Genomic DNA, 22,122 nt, shown 5'->3' on the forward strand with positions numbered 1-22,122 from the left:
ACATATACACATTATTTACAGTCCAAGCAGGGCGTTGAGGTCGACAACGCTGATGCTGACCTGGTTGGTGCTGCTAGGGGGCAATCTACCAGCACCGATGATGGCAAGCTCGCTCCCGTCGCCGAGGATCGCGAGGGCGCGAGAGTACGCGTTGGGCTGGGGAACGGCGTACTCGACCCAGGCGCCGGCGTCGCCGAGCTTCTGGTTGACGAAGATGTTGGACTGGCTCCCGGCGCTGAGGACGATGGTGCCGTTCTCGCCGCCGAGCGGGGTCCAGACGACGTAGGGCGAGCTGACGGGGCGGGTCCCCCGGTCGGAGACCAGGGGGACGCCCGCGGCGGCGAGGATGTTGAGGGGGTCCTTGGTCAGGCGGTAGTGCACGCGGCAGCCGTCGGTGCCGCAGACCTCGTAGGCGTAGATGTAGTCGTCGTTGGGCAGCTTGGCGATGACGGGCATGCCGGGGCGGGCCTCGTAGGCGTTGGGGTCGTTGACGTCGTCGACGGGGTCGCTCCAGGACTTGAGGTCCGTGGTGACCTGGTGGGTGAGCTTCTGGCCGTACTTGGGGTCGCGCTGGTCGGCGTAGTAGATGATGAGCTGGCCATCGTAGAGCCTTAAAGAGAGAGGTTGTCAGCGAATGTTCCACACGAAGGGCTTTGGAGATTGGATTTGGGCTTACAGGAAGTGAGGTTCCCACACGGGAGTGAGGCCGTTGTTGGGAAGGGCCTCACCACCGCTGGCGACGCTGCTCAGGAACTCCCAGGTAGCACCACCATCGGTACTGGCGTAGACATCGATCTTGGTGAGACTGAGGTCCGTCGGGATGCTGTTACCGGCCAGCAGGATAGTACCGGCGGGGTAACCACCAAAGGCAGAGGGGAGCTCGTAGAGGAACGGCTGGTAGCGCAGGCCCCAGCCGTTGACGGTGTCCTGGACGCGGCCGATCTCAGACCAGTTGTTGCCGCCGTCGGACGAGCGGTAGACGGGGAAGTAGACGATGGGAGGCTCCGGGGAGTAGTTCTCCCAGGTCGCGATCAAGTCGCCGGAGCTCAATTGAATAGTCCGGGCGTAGAGGACGCGCGGGTCGACCCAGCCGGCGTTCGAGGGCGGGGAGAAGATGACCTTGTTCGAGATGGTCCCGGAGGCCTGGCGCGCCTCGACGGGCGTCGGGACGGGGCTTGCGGCCGCTTGGAGAGACAGCAGACTGGCGATGCCAGCGACGGCGGCACCGAGGAACTTCATTTTTCGATCGTTTGCGAAGTCAACCGACTGAGCCGAGAGGATGCAGGGAGGCCGACGTGGGAAATGTCAGATGCCTTGAGAGAGTAGCATCACACTACGACGTCCTCATGGCGGGGTAACTTATATATCTCGCGATTGAAGCCCAGAGACGGGGCAATTGACAATTTTTGCGCCTTGGCAGCGTCAGTCAAGACCATCACGAACAGCTCAGAGCCGGCGGAGCCAAGCTTCCCATGGCTTCGTGACTCGTAAGTCGATGACGAGAACCCACCTCGAGACGGTGGACTGGCCGTGTTTGGGTTAGCCGGCGGTGGTGTGTGCAGGTACGACATCGTGATCATTGGCGCGTCTGTGTTTTATTTTCGCGCGACTAATAACGTGACCTCATTTTGCATGGGAGAAAAGGGCCGCTGGGTCGGCTGAAAGCTCGACCGAGAGCAATGCTACCCTCCCCGCGTTTGTGGCCTCGATGCCGTCGAGATCTGGGGTTCGTGTGGGGGTGGTCCTGGTCAAGGTTCATCACTAGTTGCCGAGATCACCAGGATGCGCGCCAATGGGATGGAGTTGAATGCTCGGAACTGCCCGGGGTTGCCCAAAAATTGAGAGTTCACGTGCCATTTGGCAGGGTGAATTGTTGGATTCTGCGAGCTTCTGAGAGTGCTTCCATGTTAAAATAGCATGGGTTTGGCTTGGCTTTGAATACAGGCGGCTTGTTGTTGTCAATGACACAATTCGTCTTCCTTGGCTGCAACTCTTGGATCATGCATGAGCTGATGCCAGGCGTTATGATGTTTGCCGAGGTTCACGACAATGAGAGCCTAATTGTTTTCATGCGTCCCGCTTCGGCCTGAAGAGTCTGGTAGCGGCTGATCATCGCTCGGTAACGTGTCCATGTAGCATTATGTATGTGATCGTTAGACTCAATCTCATGGCTTGTAATGGCATGTGGTAGTCTGGAATGATTCCCTCGGCTCTAGCCGGTCGGAACAACCAGTTGTTTGAATCAGCGGAACCAAGACCTCCTGGGTTGCTCGTCTCAACCATTTACAAAACAAATGGCTCGCATCAAGCAACTTTTAGTCTGGTGGGAAAATATTGTGCATCTCGGTAGTCGAACTCCTCGGCTGGTTCACTTTGAAATTATTTGATTCTTTCCCACGGTGCCCAAGGAGATTTCGCAGAATATGACAGTTTGATTGTTTCGCTGATCGATGCGCAGCCGTCCCATCTTATATAACAGTACCACGTACCAGTGTTCATGAACCTGCATCAAAACGATCGCTAACTCGAAGAATTGGAATGAACCTAAGGGCTTTTCTTCTCTATGGCCTTTTCGGGGCGTTCGTTCGACGACTCGTTCCGTTTCTTTAGGGCCGACTTCTAATCACGAAGGAAACTCGATGAGCGTTGGCTCGGAGCCAGCAGTGTTCTTACTCTGGTACTCTTCGTTTCAATCCCCTCTTAGATGATTGGCTATGATAGAAAATTAAAACCAAGGTCATGAGCCAGGCACCACTGCGAAAAACACTTTCTTCGCCGTCTGTATATAGGTTGCACGAGAAAATGACTGCAAGCGACCCGGAAGCATGGACCGGGAAATATGGACCCAAGGCCCGATTCGGAGCCGACCCCACCGGTCCCACCGAGAGCGGACAACACGGCCGAACCCCACCTATGGCGTTTGCCACAGCCGGCGGAAATCTCGACAACCGCATCCGCAGCTGACGGACTTCCCGGTCGGGCTTTTGGTTGGTGCTATGAGTGAGATGTGGTTCATCCACCTTCATGATACCCTTGGCTTGAGGGCGATATCCAAACGCTGTCGAAAGTTCAGCTAGCTGACCGCCCCTTTATCTACTCCATAATTATTCGTGACAGATAAGCGCAATGGCGGCAACGACTCGACTATCGTTTCCACTTTTGAGACAAGAATAGCGAGAGAATCCACAGAAAACACCAGAGATTCCATGCTTCGTCAAATCAGCATCGCGTTTCTGGAACCACATAGTAGGAAAGTTCGCGATCTAATGAATCAATACAGTACGCAGAGACAAGCATGCCGTGGATCATCACGCCTTGTTTTTGTTTTTTGATATCGATTTATGCCTCACCACCTACCTCCTGCTCGTGCTATCAGCAAACTTCCATCTTTGGCTTCGAATTCAATTGCCCTTCACATGAGCGTTTAGCCTGCCACGTCAACGTTGGGTTCTATTCAGCACCAAACTTGCAAGAGATTAGCTATGTCGCCCGCATCTTCAATTCACGATCCCGGCGAAGGCGAGCCACTCCTCGGACATCAACCGCGACGCACAAACACGTTTCAACTACCCTCGTTCATCGGTCGCCGGCGCGTCTCCCCTCTGGCCGTTCGTCGCGCTTCGCTGCAGGAGGTTCACCCGCATCACGAAGACGTCGAACCCGTGCTGCCGGCCGCCCCTGTTCCCGCGCACCAGGAGACGCGCCTGCACAAGCCCCAATGGGCACTGAGCGATAGGCCTCCCAACACTTGGGCCCAGATCCGCCACTATTGGCGCGAAGAATTCGCGTGAGTACTCCTGCCCAGACATATCCTCAAGCTTCTGTGGCCAGAGAACTCCGGGAACTGACCGCATACATTCATATGCATAGTGAGTTCTGGGGCACGTTCATGATCTTGGTCTTCGGGGCCGGCGTCGAGTGCGAGACGCGGTTGAACTTCCGAGGTCCCAACATCGGTGATAATGCTGGTGACTTCTTGCAGTGCCGGCTTGCCTGGGCGGCTGGTGTTGCTTTGGCGGGTTGGATGTCAGGTAAGAGAAACGCCGCAAGTTTCCAGCTGTCGATTGTTTGTTGAAGACATCTTTAGGAGGCGTCTCGGGTGGCCACTGCAACCCTACCGTAACGATAGTCCTGGCCCTGTTCCGCGGGTTTCCCTGGCGCAAGGTCCCCGGCTTTCTCATCTCACAGGTTCTGGGCGCGACGGTCGCAAGTCTTGCCGTTTACCTCAACTACGCGACTAGCATTGCCGCTTATGAGGGCGGCGATGAACGCACCCGGGCCACGGCCGGCCTGTTCTTCACTTTTCCCGCGGCCGGCCTGCCCTATCTTGGTGCCTTCTACACCGAGTTCCTCGCCTCCGCCGTGCTGATCGCGATCGTCTTCGCGCTGGCTGACAAGAACAACTTGGCTCCGCCCAAGGGAACTCAGCCCTTTGCCATGTTCCTGGCGCTCTTGGCTATTGGCTCCGCCCTGGGCATCAACACGGGCTACGCCATGAACGGGGCTCGCGATACCGGCCCGCGTATTGCGTTGGCTCTAGTCGGTTACGCTGATGTCTTCAGCCATGATCATTTCTATTGGCTTTGGGCCCCATGGGGCGCCGCTATTACCGGCGGTCTTTTGGGTGCCAGCGTGTATGATGCCTTCCTGTACACCGGGCGGGACTCGCCTTTCAACGTTCCTCGGAAAGAAGTCGATTAGATCTGACTGACCACGCTGTTATGTCTCTTGTAACTCTTGGAAGCACTCAAGTCATCACGGTGAGCTTGCTGCGGTGACTCTTCAACGAATATCAATCGATGAATTGCTCGTATGAAAGGATAGTGGTTGAATATTTGGCGGAGTACTGTAGATGGATTGGGTCCATGCAGCTGGAGCTTCTGAGATTTCTTTACGCTCGCAGCTCTATTTTAGACCTTGAGTTAGCGACAACAATCTTTTACATGCCCAATGAAAACATACGTAGCCAGACGCAGGATTCCCACCGCATCTGTGAGAGTCATTTCCTGATCGAGCCTCAGACAGCCTATTGCATCTCCAAATCTCCCTCTGTTTCTCTTGCAGACATACAATCCCAAATACCCAGGGCTCCTATCAATCCAGTGACATACAGCAGGCTCAGACATCCCAACCAACCCCACAAAGTTTTGGTGCGCAGAAACTCCATCGCTGCTCCGGCGTAGACGTCGACCGCCTGCTTGGTGACGAGCATCAGAGCGAGCGCTAATAACGGTATCGCAGTTCCTTTCTGAAACAATTTCGTCGACTTCGCTGTTGCCGCCATGAAATTTGTTGGAGGCTGGCTCTCCTGAGACGGTGTCTGTGGCTCGTTGTAGATGGGCCGTTGATCAATGGAATTCATCGTTGGTATGATATGAAGGTGAGGCATACGTCAGATAGAGATTGGAGGCTTAGCTTTCTGTTCATATTCCAGGGCGCGGGCTAGATATATTTGGGTGTTGGTTTCAACCTTCGTCAGAACTTGACTACGTTGCATGCCAAGATGCATACAAGACTCGTGCAGGCTTTTCCTGATGACCAGTTGCATTCTATTCTAGACCAGAGGATAACACACCCCCGGCAGGACCGGAAGGCGGCTGTGCAGTCTAGTGTGAGATAACCCAATTAATTACCGTATTCATTACTTGTCTACATAACAAGAAGGTTTCAAAGCCATACTCTGCTTCGAGAATAATTCGACGTAGATTCTGTTGCTGGATTCTGCGAGAACGTAATACTAATCGATTTTCGTAGTGTGATTTACCAATCTACGGGCTGTCAAACGCGCTTGACGAGAGCGATACAACTTGGACTACGCATTTAGGCAGCTTCGAGTTGAGCCTGCTCCTAAGAGCACCATTAGACGAGCCTATCACTGTTAAACGAGCATCAACTCGTGCACGAACCCCTTCCGAGCCCTGATTAACGGTGCAGACTTCCTGCTCTCTGTCTCGGCACGCCATGCTTAGCTTCACTGGCCCTTCTCTCCAGACCCCACTCTTCCTCCCGAGACCCCTTAGGAAGACCTGGCTTGCCACCGAGGCTTGCCAAAACGATTTCATTCGTCGCGGTGAAGTCATCCAAAGTCTGTAATTCTTTCTGTGAGAACCACTTCGGAACAAAAACAACCCTCGCGGGAATAAGTAAGATTATCAAAACCGGAAAGCCAATGGCCCCGAGAGTATGGGAAATGGCCACACAAGCGGCGACGTCCACGAACTGAAGCGCAATGTATAGCCATATCTTGCGGCGGCGAACTTCTAACAGGGGCTCGTCACGTTGAATGAAGCGTTTCTCGGCTTGGAGAAACATGAATTTGTCCAGAATGCCGTTCGATTCGATGGAACCCCACTGTCGAGAATGTGTCGTCAGCAACGACTTGGAGGTAGATGGGATTTTGCGAAGTACCTACCCCGACAACGAAGAAAACGCCGGCAAATACAGCAGCAGGCATTGTGTGAAGCACGACGAGGAGAGGACCCGTCATGGTTCCAATCAAGGCCAGGCCCATGAGCAGGTGCGATATGCGCTGTTCAACGACATGGGTCGCTTCAACAATGGGTCGCCGGATCTCCGTGTCCTCTCCTTCAGACGTCGGAATTATCTTGAGACTCGTCTTGTACACGGTCAAAGAGTCAGTGTGGACTGGGGCTTGTGGGACCAATCCATTGGGCATCGGGAGGCCTAGGATGCCGGCAACGAAGGTCGTGCAGCCTAGGAGAAAGAAGTCCCAGTGGAAGCCACCGGGCTTTTGAAGCGGGAACTGGCGGGCTTGAGCAGTGATACTGCTGACATTCTGCGGCATTCAGGGTCAGCGCAGCTTCTTGCACGCAATTCAGGAAGGCTCACATGGTCGTAGTAGAATAGAAGCATCACCAGGAAGCCAAAGGGCATGGCGACAAACACCCACTTGACATCAAGATTCCAAAAGTCGATGATCCAGTTCCGAGGCTGTGTGGGATGGAAGGCAGTTTCGATAGGAACTCTCATGATGTGTGTATTCTTCAAGGTCCCGGGTATGTGGGAAAAGCCAACCCAAAACACCGTGGCGAACTGTGGCAAGAATAATTAGATCAAATCGAAGACTCCATGTGCAAAAGTTGGGAGAACTTACGACGTAGGCATAGTCTGCGAGAATACCACGAAAGCCTGCTTTCCAAAGAGTGCTTGACCCGAGCTTCTCAAGGCCATAGACAGTTGCGAAGTAGAGTATCGCAATCATACACGCCAAGTATCCGGCAGCGCCGCCCTCAGCGTTGAATTCGTTTACAAGTTCTTCGACTCCTTTGACTATGAACTTATAAGCAAGTCGGTCCTGATGCCCAATGGTAAGATGCATGCACTTACTAATGTAGATGATTCCGACATACAAGCCAAACGATTCGCTCGAAAAGTCGGTGACATACCGCATATAATCGCAGGCGTTGAAGATGGCTACGAACCAGTGGAATATGGCTGCCCAGATACCGGTCCAAGCCATGAACTGCGGGTATATCGAAACATCGTATATCTTGATGATGTCGTATATGGTAAAGTTGAAGAGCGAGATCAGACCCGTGACGCCGACGATGGTGAGGGGCTGGGCGCTGAAGATGCTGAAAACGACGGCCGCGAGCGCTGAGGAGAAGAGAGCCTCGTTGATACCGAAGAACTCGCCGGTCCGACGGTACATGTCCAGGGTGTAGGCTATGGCAGGAAGCAAACTAGACGCGTCAGCTTGCGATCGACAACGTCAGTGTAGGGTAAGTTTTCAACTTACTTCACAAAGTACATCCGGATGGTGCTCGCAACTGTTCGATACGTCCAGGCATCTGCAATGTCGCTCAAGTAATAGGGTAACCTTCTCTTGACATCGTGATACATGCCCCGGCCTGGTCGGAGTACCCTCCAGCGACGCCAACCCTTTTCGTTGTCGTATGTGTAAGACATGTTAGTCTTGATATGCTCGAGTTGCGTCGTGCTTGAACCCCCAGATTCTAGTTCTTTTGTCATGCTAAAAGCAAGGAGAATGGTGGGAGGGGTTGACCGCCGGGTATGAAAAGCCTGTGGCGGCGGGTAGATACGTGCAGGGAAATGGAATACGGGGGAATGTCGCACACGAGAAACGAAGAGCTTGGCTTAAGTTGTCAAGCGACAAGCCTTGGCTCTCAGCCATGGATCGCTCGTGGTATTATACAATCACAGCCAGTATGGAGCAGGCAGGTCAGAGATTGTACTGGGTTACTACAGGGGCAGGGCTTTGTCGTCTCCGTTAGAGCGGAAAGCAACCGGAGTCGGAATAAAACATGACGTCAAGGCGAAAACATCGCCGGAGGAAATCTGAGTCTCTCAAACTTTTCAAGATATTCCAGGAGATCGCCATCCGTTCACTAAAACATATAGCTCTTGAGACGTGTCGCCAGTCGAGATAGGAATTGTCCACTGTGGTGTCTACAGATATTGCTCCTTTAGGACAGGACGTCGAGATTTTACTTTGCTTGTTGCTTCATTCTGTCCACTCTACGACTCCATGCGGTGAAACTCGGGAGTCGGGACAGCCCGTCCACACCGGACGGTGGCATCTGACTGAATTCGCCGAGCTATCGACCGCGCCAACGACCCAGAGACTCTTGGCAAACGAACCCAGCCCGGCCAGCTGTCTCCAGAAAACAGGCAAAATTGCGCGATATCATTGTCATTTGTGGAACTAGTGCAGAAGCTAAAGACCAATCTTCTGCCCGGGCAGCAGAGACCTAACACAACCACAAGCATTCCAGTAAACCCAATTCCCGGGTAAGTTCAACGTAGCTGTGACTGCATCGACTATTGCTGTCAATCCACTGGCTGGTCAGATTTTGTTGTATGACAGGTTGCAGTAACAGCGGCTCATAATTCAGACTCATTTCAACGCTGAACTTAAACTGAAATACTCACTACTTGCTTGGCCGAGAACGGCTGGAGAGCTTCGCAAACGAGAGAACCCAACTTGCGGCTGGGTCGATACACGCTCTGCTTCCTCTTCCTTCCATAAAGGCACACATTTCGGGATCCGAGCAGCACAGAAAATTATTTATTTTGAAGTGAGACATAATGAGGACAGCAGGCCCATTGTTACCTGGCTACCTGATCGAAAGCCGTGAGCAACACTGCCATCCTGAGAAAACGAAAGCCGACCTGGGCATTCGGCACTGATCCACCAGAAGAGAATCATCTCATGCAAGGAAAGAAGCAGAACCCGCGGTCCATGTCCGCGTACAAGCCCTGAGACCCCAAGCCCACAGACAAGGAATCCTTCAATTAGACCATGATGGACGATCGGCGGATATTCGTGCACCAGACATCATCGATTGGAGCATTACACATGGAGCTTCCTCCGTCAGTGGATTCCATGTAGTGTCATTTAATCCCACTCGATTCCGCATGACCATTCGGGCCCCTTCGGAACTCAGTGCTTATAAACCGGTCTTCTTGGTATTGATGGCTTGGGGGCTTCGGCCCGATATGACTTGGCACAAAGAACGGGGTTAATCTCGAACGTGAGGTGCGGCTGAATCTGCGACTGCGTTAGTAGCCTACCGATTGCCCCAGCGGAAGAACGATGCGAACATTCTCAACCCCATATGATTTATGACAAGGTCATGCCGTTGCTCTGGTAGCACTGATTCTGGAGTCTCTAGTCTGGCACCCAGGAGCACGCTGCAACCTGTTTTGGAGGTTCAGCTTGAAGCACAACAACACACTCACATATGAGTCGCCATTAATTTCAACGAGTGCTTTTGTTCATGCGTTAGGCGGGGAAAATACTAAACTGTTCAGACGGCTGGATCTACAAAAACGTTCATCAATGAAAATACGAAAACAGTCCATGTCAAAATCAAAAGGCTTTTCCAAGGGCCAACGTTCTATCCAACCTCTAGTGCAAGCGGGTTATGATACAAGCGCAATTTTCATGCGAGAAAACAGTGATAGGAGTTCAAGGATCTTTCGAAAACCGCTTGCGCCAAAATTCAGCAATCTCGTAATCGAGCTTTCTCACCGTCGGCCCAGCGGCCCATCCGGTCGTTCTCTCCTCCGCGATATCAAGCCAGGGCAACATCGACTTGTCACGATCCTCGTACCCTGCGAAATGCACCAAGAAGTCCCCCGGTCTCGCAAAGAACTCCCAATCTAGCTTGACGCCGTCATCTTCTGGGAAGTCGCCAGGGTACGGGTTGATCCAGTGCTGAGGCACCAGAGTCACGTTGTGTCTGAACTTCTCTTCCTGGAGGAGGAGTTCCATGGCGCTCTGCTCCGTGAACCGCAGCTTCACATCCGGGTTGTAGTGACGATAGGCTAGGATGGAGTCGAAGAGGTCCAGGCTCCACCTGTTGACGCGGAGCAGGAAGATGCCGTTGTTCAGCCCGTTCCAGTCGTTCGAGATGATGAGGTGCATGTCGTCGTGTGGATTGTCCTTGCGCGCGTTGACGTATCCGGAGTCGCTCCCGCTAGCGGCCCAGCCGGCAGGCGGAGGTAGGAAGCTCGCCGGCGACCGGCAGTTGTCGAGAATGATGGTGTCGCGGTCGACCCAGAACAGCCACTCCAGCCTTTCGTCTTCTGGCTTCTCCAGCTCCTCTAAGAGTAGCGATAGTATGAAGGCTGGCTTATTCCAAAAGTCGTCGACTATGCTCTCGCAAAGGACGTGAAGCTCGGCGTCGTGTATCAAAGTGTGGACCAGATGCGTGCGCAGAGCTCTTGCGTAGTGATTCTGGTGCTTTCCGAACTGAGCGGTGACTGTCGCGATTCTTGGGTTCTGGCGGTTCATTTCTTCCGAGTTGTTGCGGCAGTAACGGATGCTCTCCGCCACGTCCTCGGCCAGAGACTCATGGATTGAGGGAAAGCATCCGTCGCCTCCATGGCAGCGCAGGCGAGAATCATGGACTGTAGAACGAGGTAGTCGAAGACGTGCCAGAAATGGATGAAACATGTAAAGAAGTTCAGCCGTCAGGAGAATGGGCAGGATAACGTAGAACGCTCTGATCAACGGGTAGCCTAGTTGGACTCTCATGGTTGAGACGAAGAAAGTTGAGGGAGTTGGGATGGTGATGATAAGTGATTGTGAAAGGGAAACAACAAAAGACGTTGTGATGGTTCATGCAGCCTGTTCCAAATGGGCTCGTTGCTTCAAGTTTGCGTGGGACAATATATGTCGAGATGAACTCTTCAGATCTCCCCTGAGCCGTCCGCGTAGTACGTCGTTTTACTGTATGTCTTGGCCCTTGGCAGCAGTTTGTAGGGATCATGAATACGATGAGTCCAACTGAGGACAATGAAACATCACAGCATGGCGTCTCAGCTGCTGATCAAGGCCGAGCAAACATTCGAATATGAAATAATCTGCCCTGGCAGTTGTTTTGTGCTTGGCTTTTCGTGCTTTGCCCCAGAGCTTCATGCCGCTCTGCAAACATCCCTGGTGGCCTTTCAGGAGAGAGAACAATGCTGCCAGGGGCTGAACAATGTTCGCCTTACTGTACCGCATCGCTTCCTTCAGTGCTCTTTCAGACCCAACTGAGCAAAACTGAGTGCCAGATTAGAAGCGAGAAATGCGAAAACAAACAAAACTGTTTTGTCTCATTGGCGTCTTTAGCTCTGATGCACGTGTTTAGTTTTGACGCTTCTCACCCCTCCCTAAGATGTTGGCAAGTTATTGATGGAAAAGGATAATAAACATCTCAAGCAGATTCAAAAACTGCATATATTTTGCGCCTCGTCTCGCGGCGTCTTGGGACATGAGGACAGATCCGCAGCCTTAGAAAGACATTCATTTGGCAGGAAGAGAGGCACTAGATGTTTCCCCACTTTGACTGCGTCAGCGGTCACTTATTCTCACGATCGTCGGTCACAAAGGTCTCCCCAGAACACATTATTTCGTTCACTTTCCTGGTGGAATTGACTCTAGAGATCATAACCATCAAAAACTGCAACTCCCAAAATGGACGTCAAACAGATTCTTAATGAATTAATCGTGGTAAAACCTTCGTGCTGACAGTGTTCCTCGATATGTCATTCGAATCTTGCAAATCATCAATAGTTTTTATCAGGGAACCTAGTAGTCGAAGACACTATGGACGCAGCATTTTGCATTTCAGTACCAACAGGTGTACCACCAACTTCGACATTAGGGATGTCCGAAAACCTCACTCGCCAAACTTGTTCGGGATCTGCACAGCAATTGAACGGAATAAGCTCTGGTGAACCTCCGTTTCCAAAGGCTGGTTACGAGGACGGGGATAGCAGGCTTTGGCGACTCACAACATCCTCCTCTAACATGGCCTTCCACTTTGGCTGAGGTGTCACGGTGTCCCACGACATGGGCTCGTGTTTGTGCCAATCGTCGTTCCATTTCGATTCACTGTGATGCCGACGCTCCTGCACCATCTGTTCCACGTCCCACGAATTACCAACGTCGAAGTTACAGCGTATGATCGAGTTGTTATTCGTTAGGTCCTTCATGGCGTGTGGAAAATCCTCATAGAAGTAACCCCAATCGATTTGGCTCGTTAGGCGGCGGATGAAATTTCTCTCCTTGTCGTGCAGTTCCATGAAGGACTTCGCCGGAAGATAGCCTCGCTGGCGTGCCTCTTGTCGGGCCTGCTGCCAAGCCGCATCTCGCTGAACAATTCGCTGGAAAATGTCCTCGCAAAGTTGTGGCATCGGATCGCCATCTAATAGCAGGTAGAAAGAACCAGCAGGCATGCCGGCATCCTTTAGCACCAATGCCTCCATCATCCACGCTGACACATTGTTGGATATTTCGTGCGATTGCAACTTTGCTTTCTCACGACGCGGAGGATCAACCCTGTCGTGGGGGGTACGATTGAGCCGATGTCTGCGGAATATATTCCCCCACAGACTACATCGTCGCTCGATTCGAAGGAGTGGGTGTTGTTGACAGAAAGGGATCAAACCCCGTCCGTGACATGCTGATAGCGGTTTGGCATCTCGGTCTTCGTTCAAAATGAGCTTGCGTAGGCTGTTTCGTTTGGTGTCCGGCATCGAGCGTAAAAAGCAGACGGCAGATGCTGCAGCCGAAAATCGATATTTAGAGCGGTCCCTCTGATCCAATTGATAAACAGTGCAGCCACTCATCGTGTCAGCATCTGAGGAAAAACGAGCAAGTTCGTCATATGTCGGTATGTCCCATGGCTCAAATGAACAGTGCAGGAGGTGGTGGATATCGATGTCTTCAAGCCGAGAGTCAAACTGTTTCAACAATTTGATGAATGCTTCACCGTGATAAAATAACACACGCTGCAGCACGTATTGGCGAAACTTTCGGTAAACCGAAGGTGCTTCGCCGTATGTTGTAATCCGGTCAGGATGCCATGGGCGCTTGTCCCTGATGCAGTCCACCACGGGCATGAACCTTGGGTACGCTGCTTGTAGCTCCTGATACAAGAGGCCCCGAAGAAAATCGCCAACGTGGTCGAGCATCAGTGTCTGGGGCCATTCCGAGAAGTAATATCTGACGAGCGCAAGTCGGTCAGGCACATAACGCACCTCGTCGGAGTAGAAGGTTGAGAACGTGATGGTATTGACACGGAGAGCAAGGTCACCACAGCCCATTTCCGCTGAAATAGCCTTGCAGGTGAAGACCAAGGCAAGGTCAATACGGCTTCCGTTGGACTGCTTGAGCCTGCAAAGGGGATTGCCGTTGAGCTGGCCTTTGATGAGAGCTTCACTGTCGCAGATGTATCCGCCCTCGACGATGAGGTAAGACCTGTAAATCGTGTCCCGCATTTCCCGCGGGAGGCGGCCAAAGTAACCCATTCCGGAGGATGCCATCACGGGACTGCTTCGCCTAGTTGGAGAGCCTTGCTTGATGAATTTGGGCGAGGCTGTAGGTGAGCTTCCATTTGGCGAGGGAGGAGGAAAATTCTGCGCGACAAGGCTTGCAGTCGAGGGTGGATGGAAGCTTCAAATGGACCGGGCTTTTGGGGGCGCTTCCTTACCTAAGGCACGCTATGACACCGCCATCAAGGTAGCAGGTTTAGGCAGCTCACAGTGACTCAAATCTCAACCCCGCTTCAGCCAAGAAGATTGCCCAAAAATTGAAGTTTGAACGTTGAATAGACTCAAAAGGTTGATCTAATGCTCACGTCAATGCGAGAGTAAATGTTGAATTAGATAAGAGAATAAGACATTCTGTAAATGGCCTCATCCACCAAGGGCCTCTCACTGCCTCACAAGCCCAAGTATCCCTACATCCCTGTGGCTCAGAATTGATTTTCAGTGAGGAGTTTCAAGAGGTGACACATAACAGTAGGTTGGAAAAAGAACTCCATGAACCTCAATCTCCAATCATCACAAAACCTCCTTTGCAATCAATTTCAGGATGTTATCACGCCAGTCCCTCCATACGACGCTAGAATCCGATCGAGGACCTGAGCCTGGAATGTCAGAACATCATGTACTGTTCGATCTGCTTCATATGAAAGGACACGAAATGAACGCACCAAAGTAGGGCAAATATACGAGGTCACGAACCCTACACCGATAATCTTGGTTCCTGATGTGAGATGTGACTGACCTTGTTGCCTTTCTCAGCGTGGCTTTTGCTTCTGTTAAGGCGGAAGCGCGACAACTTGTGAAAAGCCCTGTTCTTCCTGTCCAATCGGTGTCGCATGGCCGGCGTCGCAATCCTTTTAGCTGAACTGTGGCGCAAAGGCTTGCACCCGGCGGTGAGAACATATATGGCGACGGTACTGGTCGAGGCATGCAGAAGTCTGGCGATGAACCGGCCAACCTCAACTATTCTCGCTAATAGCGAATCCCCGGGGAATTCTGGTCACGCACATCATGTACCACTGTCTTGATGATAATTCTAGCCAAGAGGAAGCATATACTCTCTCAATAAGGTCCATCCCACATAACAACTCAATAGGTTAGTGGTAGGTGCGAGCATCCAGATGTGACATAACTTCGACATGCTTGGGATGAGCTTGACGCCATATCCGAAACAGAGAACGTTGAATTCAGACTGATGGGACTTTTATAAATGTAAAAGCGTCGCTGGGTAACAAATCAACTGTGCTGGCCGCTCTGAGCGTTTTAACCGCTTCATGTTAAGCGATGTGTGTCAGTCTGCATTGCCTTTAATGACCCCCAGCTCCTATGATGGCTGGAGCAAAATCGTCGCAAGACTCATCTCTAAAGTCATGAGAAATATTATCGAAGTCAATCATCTTATACATGTAGTCACAATATAGGTATATTCTGAATTTCCCTTAGACCACAAGAAGCCTTGAAAGCCACACCAGAAAAGAGCCAGTTCAGACTCTCAGAGTATCAGCCAAATTTTGTAAAGCTCTTCTTCAACATCGTTTCCGGGACTGGAAAGACAGTGTAGTTAATCGTAGAAATCTCGATGACGTCGCCGTCCCCGTCCTCCTCATTTACTCTTCCTATTTTAAAGAAGACGGTGCTACCGTTGAGGCTCAAAATTGAAAAGTTGTGCGGCACGTCTTGGGTCTTGATAACGTCGCAAGCGTGCGTGTTGTTAAGTTTGGGCCTACGATCGAAGGAACTCGTTTTTAATTGAATACTGCGGCCAGTCTACATGACAATATTTTGACCTTGTGCCAGCGATACCAACATGCTAGATTTACTATGGGCTGTAGTTTCAACTCCAGTCTGCGGGCCAGTACAACACAGCATCCATCTTCTTTCGGAGAAAGCATGCTCATAAGGGAACAACTGCTCATATCCATCAATTCCATGAGCTCCGTCATCGTTGCGACACGGCACTCAACTGGCATTGACCAGGTTCATGTGGCAGAGGACAACAAGTCCTCCGCCAACAGATCCCCCCAACTCGGCAGAGGAGGTACAGTATCCCATTTCTTTGGCTCGTGCTGGAACCAGTCGCTGTTCAACGCAGACTCAATACGTCTGCGTTTCTTCAAAACTCCCTCAACGTTCAACGGCGTCCCGATATGAAAATTACAGCGAACAATAGATTTGTCTTCCCTGATGTCTTCCATAGCCTGTGGAAAGTCCTCAAACATATATCCATAGTTGTTGTACGGGCTGGCAACGTACATGGAATGTCTTGGGACATGCTCGCTGTCCTGTTCCATGCTTGTCTTCATGGGAAGATGACTTCGGTTTCGTGTCGCGGACCGCACCAGTTGCCGCGCCACATCTCGTTGTACAATTCGCTGGAATATCTCCTCGCACCTCTGCGGTGCGGGATTACCGTCCAGCACCAAGGAGAAGGACCCATCTGGCATTCCGTAAAACTCCAGCACTAATGCCTCCATAATCCACTGGGCCACGTTCCAAGATATGTATTTTGACGACAGTTGGGATTCGCCCATGTCAACCCTGTATTGACGGTCTCTGTCGGATACCCAATCCCGACAGAACACATTTCTCCACAGGTTGCATCGTCGTTCAACGCGCAGAAGGCGATTTTCCTGGCAGAAAGGAATCAATCCCTGCGCGTGGCAGGCCGGGTCAGATACCGATTCGCGGTCTTCGACTAGGACAATCCTTCGGAGATTCGTCCGCCTGATTTTCGGTATTGCGCGTAGGAAATGAATGGCTGAAACCGCTGCCGAAAACCGATATTTGGTACCATCTTCCGGGAGCACCCCTCTTCGAACTTGAACTTCCAGCAGCGGCTCGCCGGACGATCTGGTATGCGAAGCCAAGTGCAGGAGGTCGGCGCGCGTAGGTATGTCCCAGGCCTCGACCGAGCAGTGAGCAATGTGGTGAGGGTCGAACTGGCCGCGACGTTTACGCTTCTTTGAAAGCCGGTGTTGCTCCACTGCTTCGACAAATTCCGGCGGGTGGTAGTAGGCTGCAAGTTGCAGGGCGTATTTGACGAACCCGCTGTACAACGAGCGTGCTTGCCCATAGTGAGGGCAGGAGTGGATGTTGGACGGGGGCTTCCCCTTTCTGACGGCATCCACAAGCGGCATGAAGATTGGGTAGGTATTCTGGAGTTCGTCGTATACAGGGCCCCAGAAGCATTCCCCAAGGTGTTGAAAAATATTGACATTCTCGACTTCAACGTGTTCTTCTCTGATATAGTTGAATCTGCCGGCGCGGAGTCGTAGTTCATCAGAGTAGAAGGTCGAGAATGTAATTGTGTTGACGCGCAAGGCAAGGTCGCCACCGTACATCTCTTCGGCGATAGACTTGCAGGTGAACACAAGAGCTATATCGGTAGAGGACCTGTCGGCTCGCCTCAAGATGCATTGCTGGCGTTGCAAGGTTGACCTAGGCAGTCGGTTCTGCTCGTGCTTCTTGGTCAGCAGCGTGTTGTGGAAAATCGAGTCACCATCGCCCACGTACCCACCGTCGACAACGAGGTAAAATGTATAGATTAAGTCCCTCAACTCCCGGGGCAAACGGGAAAAAAGACCCATTTTGGAGGCTGACATGATTGAAGCGCGTGGAAGATGAGAGATTTGAAGGCAGAATATGATGCTGGTGTGAAAATCGATGGGTGGAGGAGCTGTCCATGGTGTGAGGGGGGCGCTGGAGGGCGTAACTTATAAATGTGGTCTAGAGTCAGGGGCGAATCTCATCAAATCTAACTTTGTGACACACCGTCAGGGAGCTATGGATGGCTTGGAGCTTGTTGGAAACCTAGTTTTGGTCTCGAACGAGGTGGATCAGGACTTCAACAAGAGGTTGAACAAAAAGCTTTTGCAACAACCTCGAAGCAACGCCACAAACAATGCACTATGCAGGACTCGGTGAATCATACGCTGAAGCGCAGTATGGCTTGCATGATATCTTGCTAGCCATTTGCAGAGAACCCGTAGGCTCTCGCGGCTTACTCCGAGTATTTTAGTTTGAGTTTACTTCGTGTTTTTCGTAGTAGTGGAGCATGCCACAATTTCCTGATGGTAATTGTCTTGTTGTGCATTTCCCCCAAGTTTGCAAACCTTTTATGATATCGATTTAGGCATCCTTGGCACCTAAAAGCTCCGGCTTTCTCTCAAGGTATTATTTTGCCGCATATTCTTCCGGTGTGGGTCTGCCGTTGACCGCGACGGGGCCCCTAATCGGCCTAGGTAGTCCGCCGCCCGGCCCCGTTTTACCGGCAGGCACGGAGTTAGCGCACAAGGCCGACACGGCGCGGGTGTCGACTTTGCCAGATGCGTGCGATTTACGCTTCAACCTGATGTGCTCTTGATCCGATGTATTGCTCCAGAAACGATACTAGACTTGCTCTCGGACATTTAATTACTCGTTTCATTGCAGCAGAAGCTGATACATGAAGAGAATGGAGACAGTAAACTGCGGGTCGCTGCTGAACTCGTCACTGCGAGTGGCTTGGGTATAACCACCACAGAGCCTGTGTTGCCACCTAGTTCTTCATTTTCCCGAGAGTTATTTAGTTGAGGTACGAAAATAGCATCGTTCACGGTATATGCGATTGAAAGAAGTCAGGGTCCTAGAATCCCCGTGGAGTTGATGACATAATCAGCCAAAACAGGGGGTAGCTCTCTAATTAGCGTCATTCCTTTGCCGTGTATGGTAATCTTAAACATTCCCCAAGCTCGCGTGCTCCCACGACCACCGAACCTGCCACAAATCGCGCCGTCGGTTGTGAGCAACATGTCTCTTCCTGGCCGCGGCCGTAAGTGACTGCGCAAGACACTTATGGAATTCCGCTGACAGTCAGCTAGCCTTGTCCCGCGAGAGGTACATGAGCCGCCCGGCACCCGCTTCACCCTTGCACCGAGCCCAAAGCGAAGACGAGTCGAGCTAAACCCCGAACCCGATTATATCAACCTCGTATCTGACGAGGAGGAGGAGGAGAGGCAGGACGGGAAGCCGAGTTTCTTCTTTGATCTCGGTCCAAAGCAGCGCTCCTCCTCGCGCAATGCGAGGAATGCCGTACAACCTTCCCGAAGCCGCGCGTCCGTGGCCGGCTCCTCCCAAGGGAACACACAATCTGCTACCCGACCACCTGCCGAGACGGAGATGCAAAGGAAAGCACGGATAGATACAGCGGCTAAACGGCTCGCTACGTCAGTGGTCGACTCGCTCATGCCTCAGTACCTCCAGGGCGTGCCGGAGAAGGTATACGGGAAGAAGAAGGCTAAGAAGGGCAAGATTAACAATTACTACGTTGTTTGGAGTGGAAGGAAGTGCGGCATCTTCACGGACTGGGCTACGTGCGAGGCCCAAGTAAGAGGATGGCCTAATCAAGGCTGTGAGTTAGTAATGCGACTTCTTTTGCTGCTCGGCCAGCTGACATCGCCGCAGACCAAGGGGAAGAACACTACGAGGATGCCGTAAGTAAACAAACCCTGTTATGTTGCCAGGAGCAAGACTGATAAACAGACAGAAAATCATTCTTCGCGAAAGACTCATCAAAAGGCTTACGGAGGAAAAGATGTCAAAGCTCATCGATGAGGACAGGCAACTTAACCACAGCCAGTTCTCTTCAGGGCCAAGCAACGGCCATCGCTATCAGCACTACCAGCAACCGCCACTACAACAACATCTCCGGGTTCCAGACAGTGGAGTCTCTGAAAATGGGGCCGCAGAAGAATCTGGTGGCGAAGATTTCATACCGGTCGAAGACAATGAACCGGCCGAGGTATCGAAGGAGCCTCCCCTTTGTGAGGAGCAGCAGGACGCCATGGATCTTGCCATGCAAGGCCGCAATCTGTTCATTACTGGGTATGCAAGCGGTTCAACGCGCCATCTGTGTTCGTTCACGCTACGCCAGATCAATGCTGACCTCATGGACTCGCAGATCCGGCGGGTGCGGCAAGTCAGTGCTCGTCAGAGCGCTCTACGACAGATTCAAAGCTATGGGCAAAAGCGTCTACTTGATCGCACCCACCGGGCAAGCCGCTCTCAACATTGGCGGCAGAACAACCTTCAACTATGCCACTTGGTATCCAGACGACATGAAGAAGCCACTTGCCGAGGTTTTTAACAAAATAAGAGGGAAAAAGGTCCGGAAGCGTTTACTTGGGACTGATGTTCTCATCATTGACGAGATCAGCATGGTTGAGAACTTGTTTTTCGACCGCTTCAGCCGTTATATGTGCCATGCGCGCAATAACAGCAGCCCTCTGGGTGGCGTCCAGGTTATTGCTGTTGGTGACTTTTGCCAATTACCCCCGGTTATGCCGTTCCAGAACTGTACCTCGTGCAGCGTGGCGCTGAGGAGACAAGGCGGCGTGTACTTTTGTGGGCAAAGTGCATGCGAACTGTACGGCCAGAAATTCATGGATGAAGACAAATGGGCATTTAGGTCCCCTGAGTGGAACAGGTGCGCCTTCGAGTATGTGCACCTGACCAAGATTCATCGCCAGCGAGATGAGCAGTTCGTCAACGTTCTTCAGAACTGTCGATTGGGCAGAAGGTTGGGCAAAGGCGAGATCGACCTCCTACTTGATCACAAGTGTGAGGTTCGAAATGGAGTCAAACTATTCAGTCACCGACGAGACGTCGACGCATGCAACTCGAGGGAATTCAACAAGCTCCCGGGTAAACCATTGCACTTCTGGTGCCTAGATACTTTCGAGCCTGGGTGTGACGATGGTTCTGAAGATCTCGACGAGTACAAGGCAAGTCCCTCTCGTGGTTCCCATCACTTCGTCGTATTCTCTCAATTCTCGATGGCTTTGACTCTGGATACATTGACAACGACAAGCTGACCAGAGACTGTGTACAGGCCCCTGACAAGAGCGCGGATGCCTTCTATGCGCCACATTCCCAGAAACCATTACACAAGCTCAAGGAACATCGATACTCCAAGCTCGGGACTTTCAACATCAATATGCCTGTGGTTTTGCTCTCAAACGTAAGAAGTCGTTCCTCGCGCATTTGTCTGAAGAAGTTCGCAAACTGACGGGAAGAACGAAGATGGATCTGAAAGCGGGCCTCTGCAACGGCAGTCAGGGGATCGTATGCGGTTTCGTACCACCGAACGAGCTGGAGGAGCCCAAATATCCCAACGAAGACAACTACAAGGATGACCCGTCCGGGTACCGGGCCGCGACGCAAAGATACTCCCAGATCACGGCATTCGTGACATCGCGCCACACGCCAGATCAATGTCAGTAATTGCCCTTCCAAGTTGTCACCGCATCAGGGACGCGTACGCACCGGCCATCAGGAACCACGCTGACTGCATCTAGTCCCCAAGGTTCGATTCGCTAACGGCGAAGTCCGCGCCATCGGCCCCGACTGCACGGTTTCCGAGATCGGAGCGAAGCACCCGTACAGCCTCCTGTCTCGCACGCAGATTCCTCTCGCCCCGGGCTGGGCCATGACCTTCCACAAGAGCCAGAGTCTTTCCCTGGATCGCGTCATTGTCAACCTGGGCGCCGCGTGGGAGAAGGGACAAGCCTACGTGGCCGTAAGCAGGGCTCGGTCGCTCCGGGGTTTGAAGGTGCTCGGCCTCACAGCGGCCACTGTGAATTCCAAGTTCGAGCTCGATCCAATGGTCAAGTCATTCATGGAGCAGCTCGAAGCCAGGAAGAAGGCAGAGAGCGTGCGGAACCCACGGCAGCGGGAGTCCGGAGTGGTGGCGCATCCTGGACCGCCACCAGAGTCTGAGTATGAGTCTGAGTCTGAAGCTGGTTATGAGCCTGAGTTTGGGTACTCAGATGAAGACTTATGTCAGGGGGAGAATCCCTATCGGCCAGAGGAATAGCGCGGCGGGTATGCACTGAACCATTCTGGTTATATCTCGGACAGATTGCGTGACAGGAGAATGAGCTCGACCAACCCAGAGTAGAGTGGCTACGTAAATGTCTGGCTTCCTCCGGGCCACCGTCATGGGAATGCGAATCCGTCGCGCTGGGATACATGGAGGCGATTCGCAATGCGATCATCGTTCTTAATGCACTATGTTACAGGGGCGTTGAGATACCGTTAAGGGGGTTATTTGAAGATGCGGACACAACTTGACGGTTTTGGGCCGGGTACTTGGATGTGTTTTTCACTGGATGAAGCCTTATCTCATTCCCTCGAGCATGGCGCTAGGTCGGCCATCATCTTGGTCAATCATTTCTATAAGGCTCTGTGAAAGCCTTGATCACGCCGGTGGAATTGGCTGTCCAAAGAGTTTGATTTTCACTCGCTGCCTTCTCAAGCGTTTCTCTTCAGGTTCTTACTTGC

At 52.2% G+C, this 22,122-nt stretch overlaps 6 protein-coding genes across 6 annotated transcripts; 2 read left to right on the forward strand and 4 right to left on the reverse strand.

The window, feature by feature from the left end:
- Positions 1–15: 15 nt before the first annotated feature.
- On the reverse strand, positions 16–1,239 carry CkaCkLH20_05616 (uncharacterized protein; the record flags this gene model as incomplete). The annotated part of the gene is made up of 2 exons (XM_038888334.1): positions 16–610; positions 677–1,239. The coding sequence occupies 2 exons, from the start codon at positions 1,237–1,239 to the stop codon at positions 16–18; spliced, it is 1,158 nt and encodes a 385-aa protein (XP_038746231.1).
- Positions 1,240–3,482: 2,243 nt separating this feature from the next.
- CkaCkLH20_05617 (MIP family channel protein) lies at positions 3,483–4,701 on the forward strand (the record flags this gene model as incomplete). The annotated part of the gene is made up of 3 exons (XM_038888335.1): positions 3,483–3,787; positions 3,871–4,031; positions 4,088–4,701. 3 exons carry the CDS (start codon positions 3,483–3,485, stop codon positions 4,699–4,701), a joined length of 1,080 nt encoding a protein of 359 aa, XP_038746232.1.
- Positions 4,702–5,922: 1,221 nt separating this feature from the next.
- CkaCkLH20_05618 (hco3- transporter family protein) lies at positions 5,923–7,992 on the reverse strand (the record flags this gene model as incomplete). The annotated part of the gene is made up of 6 exons (XM_038888336.1): positions 5,923–6,351; positions 6,413–6,796; positions 6,850–7,053; positions 7,115–7,290; positions 7,348–7,703; positions 7,760–7,992. 6 exons carry the CDS (start codon positions 7,990–7,992, stop codon positions 5,923–5,925), a joined length of 1,782 nt encoding a protein of 593 aa, XP_038746233.1.
- A 1,960-nt stretch (positions 7,993–9,952) lies between these two features.
- Positions 9,953–11,023, reverse strand: CkaCkLH20_05619 (galactosyl transferase gma12 mnn10 family protein; the record flags this gene model as incomplete). The annotated part of the gene is made up of 1 exon (XM_038888337.1): positions 9,953–11,023. The coding sequence occupies one exon, from the start codon at positions 11,021–11,023 to the stop codon at positions 9,953–9,955; it is 1,071 nt and encodes a 356-aa protein (XP_038746234.1).
- Positions 11,024–12,231: 1,208 nt separating this feature from the next.
- Positions 12,232–17,390, reverse strand: CkaCkLH20_05620 (uncharacterized protein; the record flags this gene model as incomplete). Its single annotated transcript, XM_038888338.1, has 3 exons — positions 12,232–12,627; positions 13,516–13,853; positions 16,595–17,390. The coding sequence occupies 3 exons, from the start codon at positions 17,388–17,390 to the stop codon at positions 12,232–12,234; spliced, it is 1,530 nt and encodes a 509-aa protein (XP_038746235.1).
- Positions 17,391–18,507: 1,117 nt separating this feature from the next.
- CkaCkLH20_05621 (putative PIF1) lies at positions 18,508–21,655 on the forward strand (the record flags this gene model as incomplete). Its single annotated transcript, XM_038888339.1, has 8 exons — positions 18,508–18,613; positions 18,677–19,192; positions 19,246–19,274; positions 19,328–19,665; positions 19,742–20,405; positions 20,672–20,800; positions 20,863–21,055; positions 21,138–21,655. The coding sequence occupies 8 exons, from the start codon at positions 18,508–18,510 to the stop codon at positions 21,653–21,655; spliced, it is 2,493 nt and encodes an 830-aa protein (XP_038746236.1).
- Positions 21,656–22,122: the final 467 nt, after the last annotated feature.

The sequence above is a fragment of the Colletotrichum karsti genome, assembly GCF_011947395.1.
Source record: "Colletotrichum karsti strain CkLH20 chromosome Unknown Scaffold16, whole genome shotgun sequence".
In the NCBI taxonomy this organism is placed as follows: Eukaryota; Fungi; Ascomycota; class Sordariomycetes; order Glomerellales; family Glomerellaceae; genus Colletotrichum; species Colletotrichum karsti.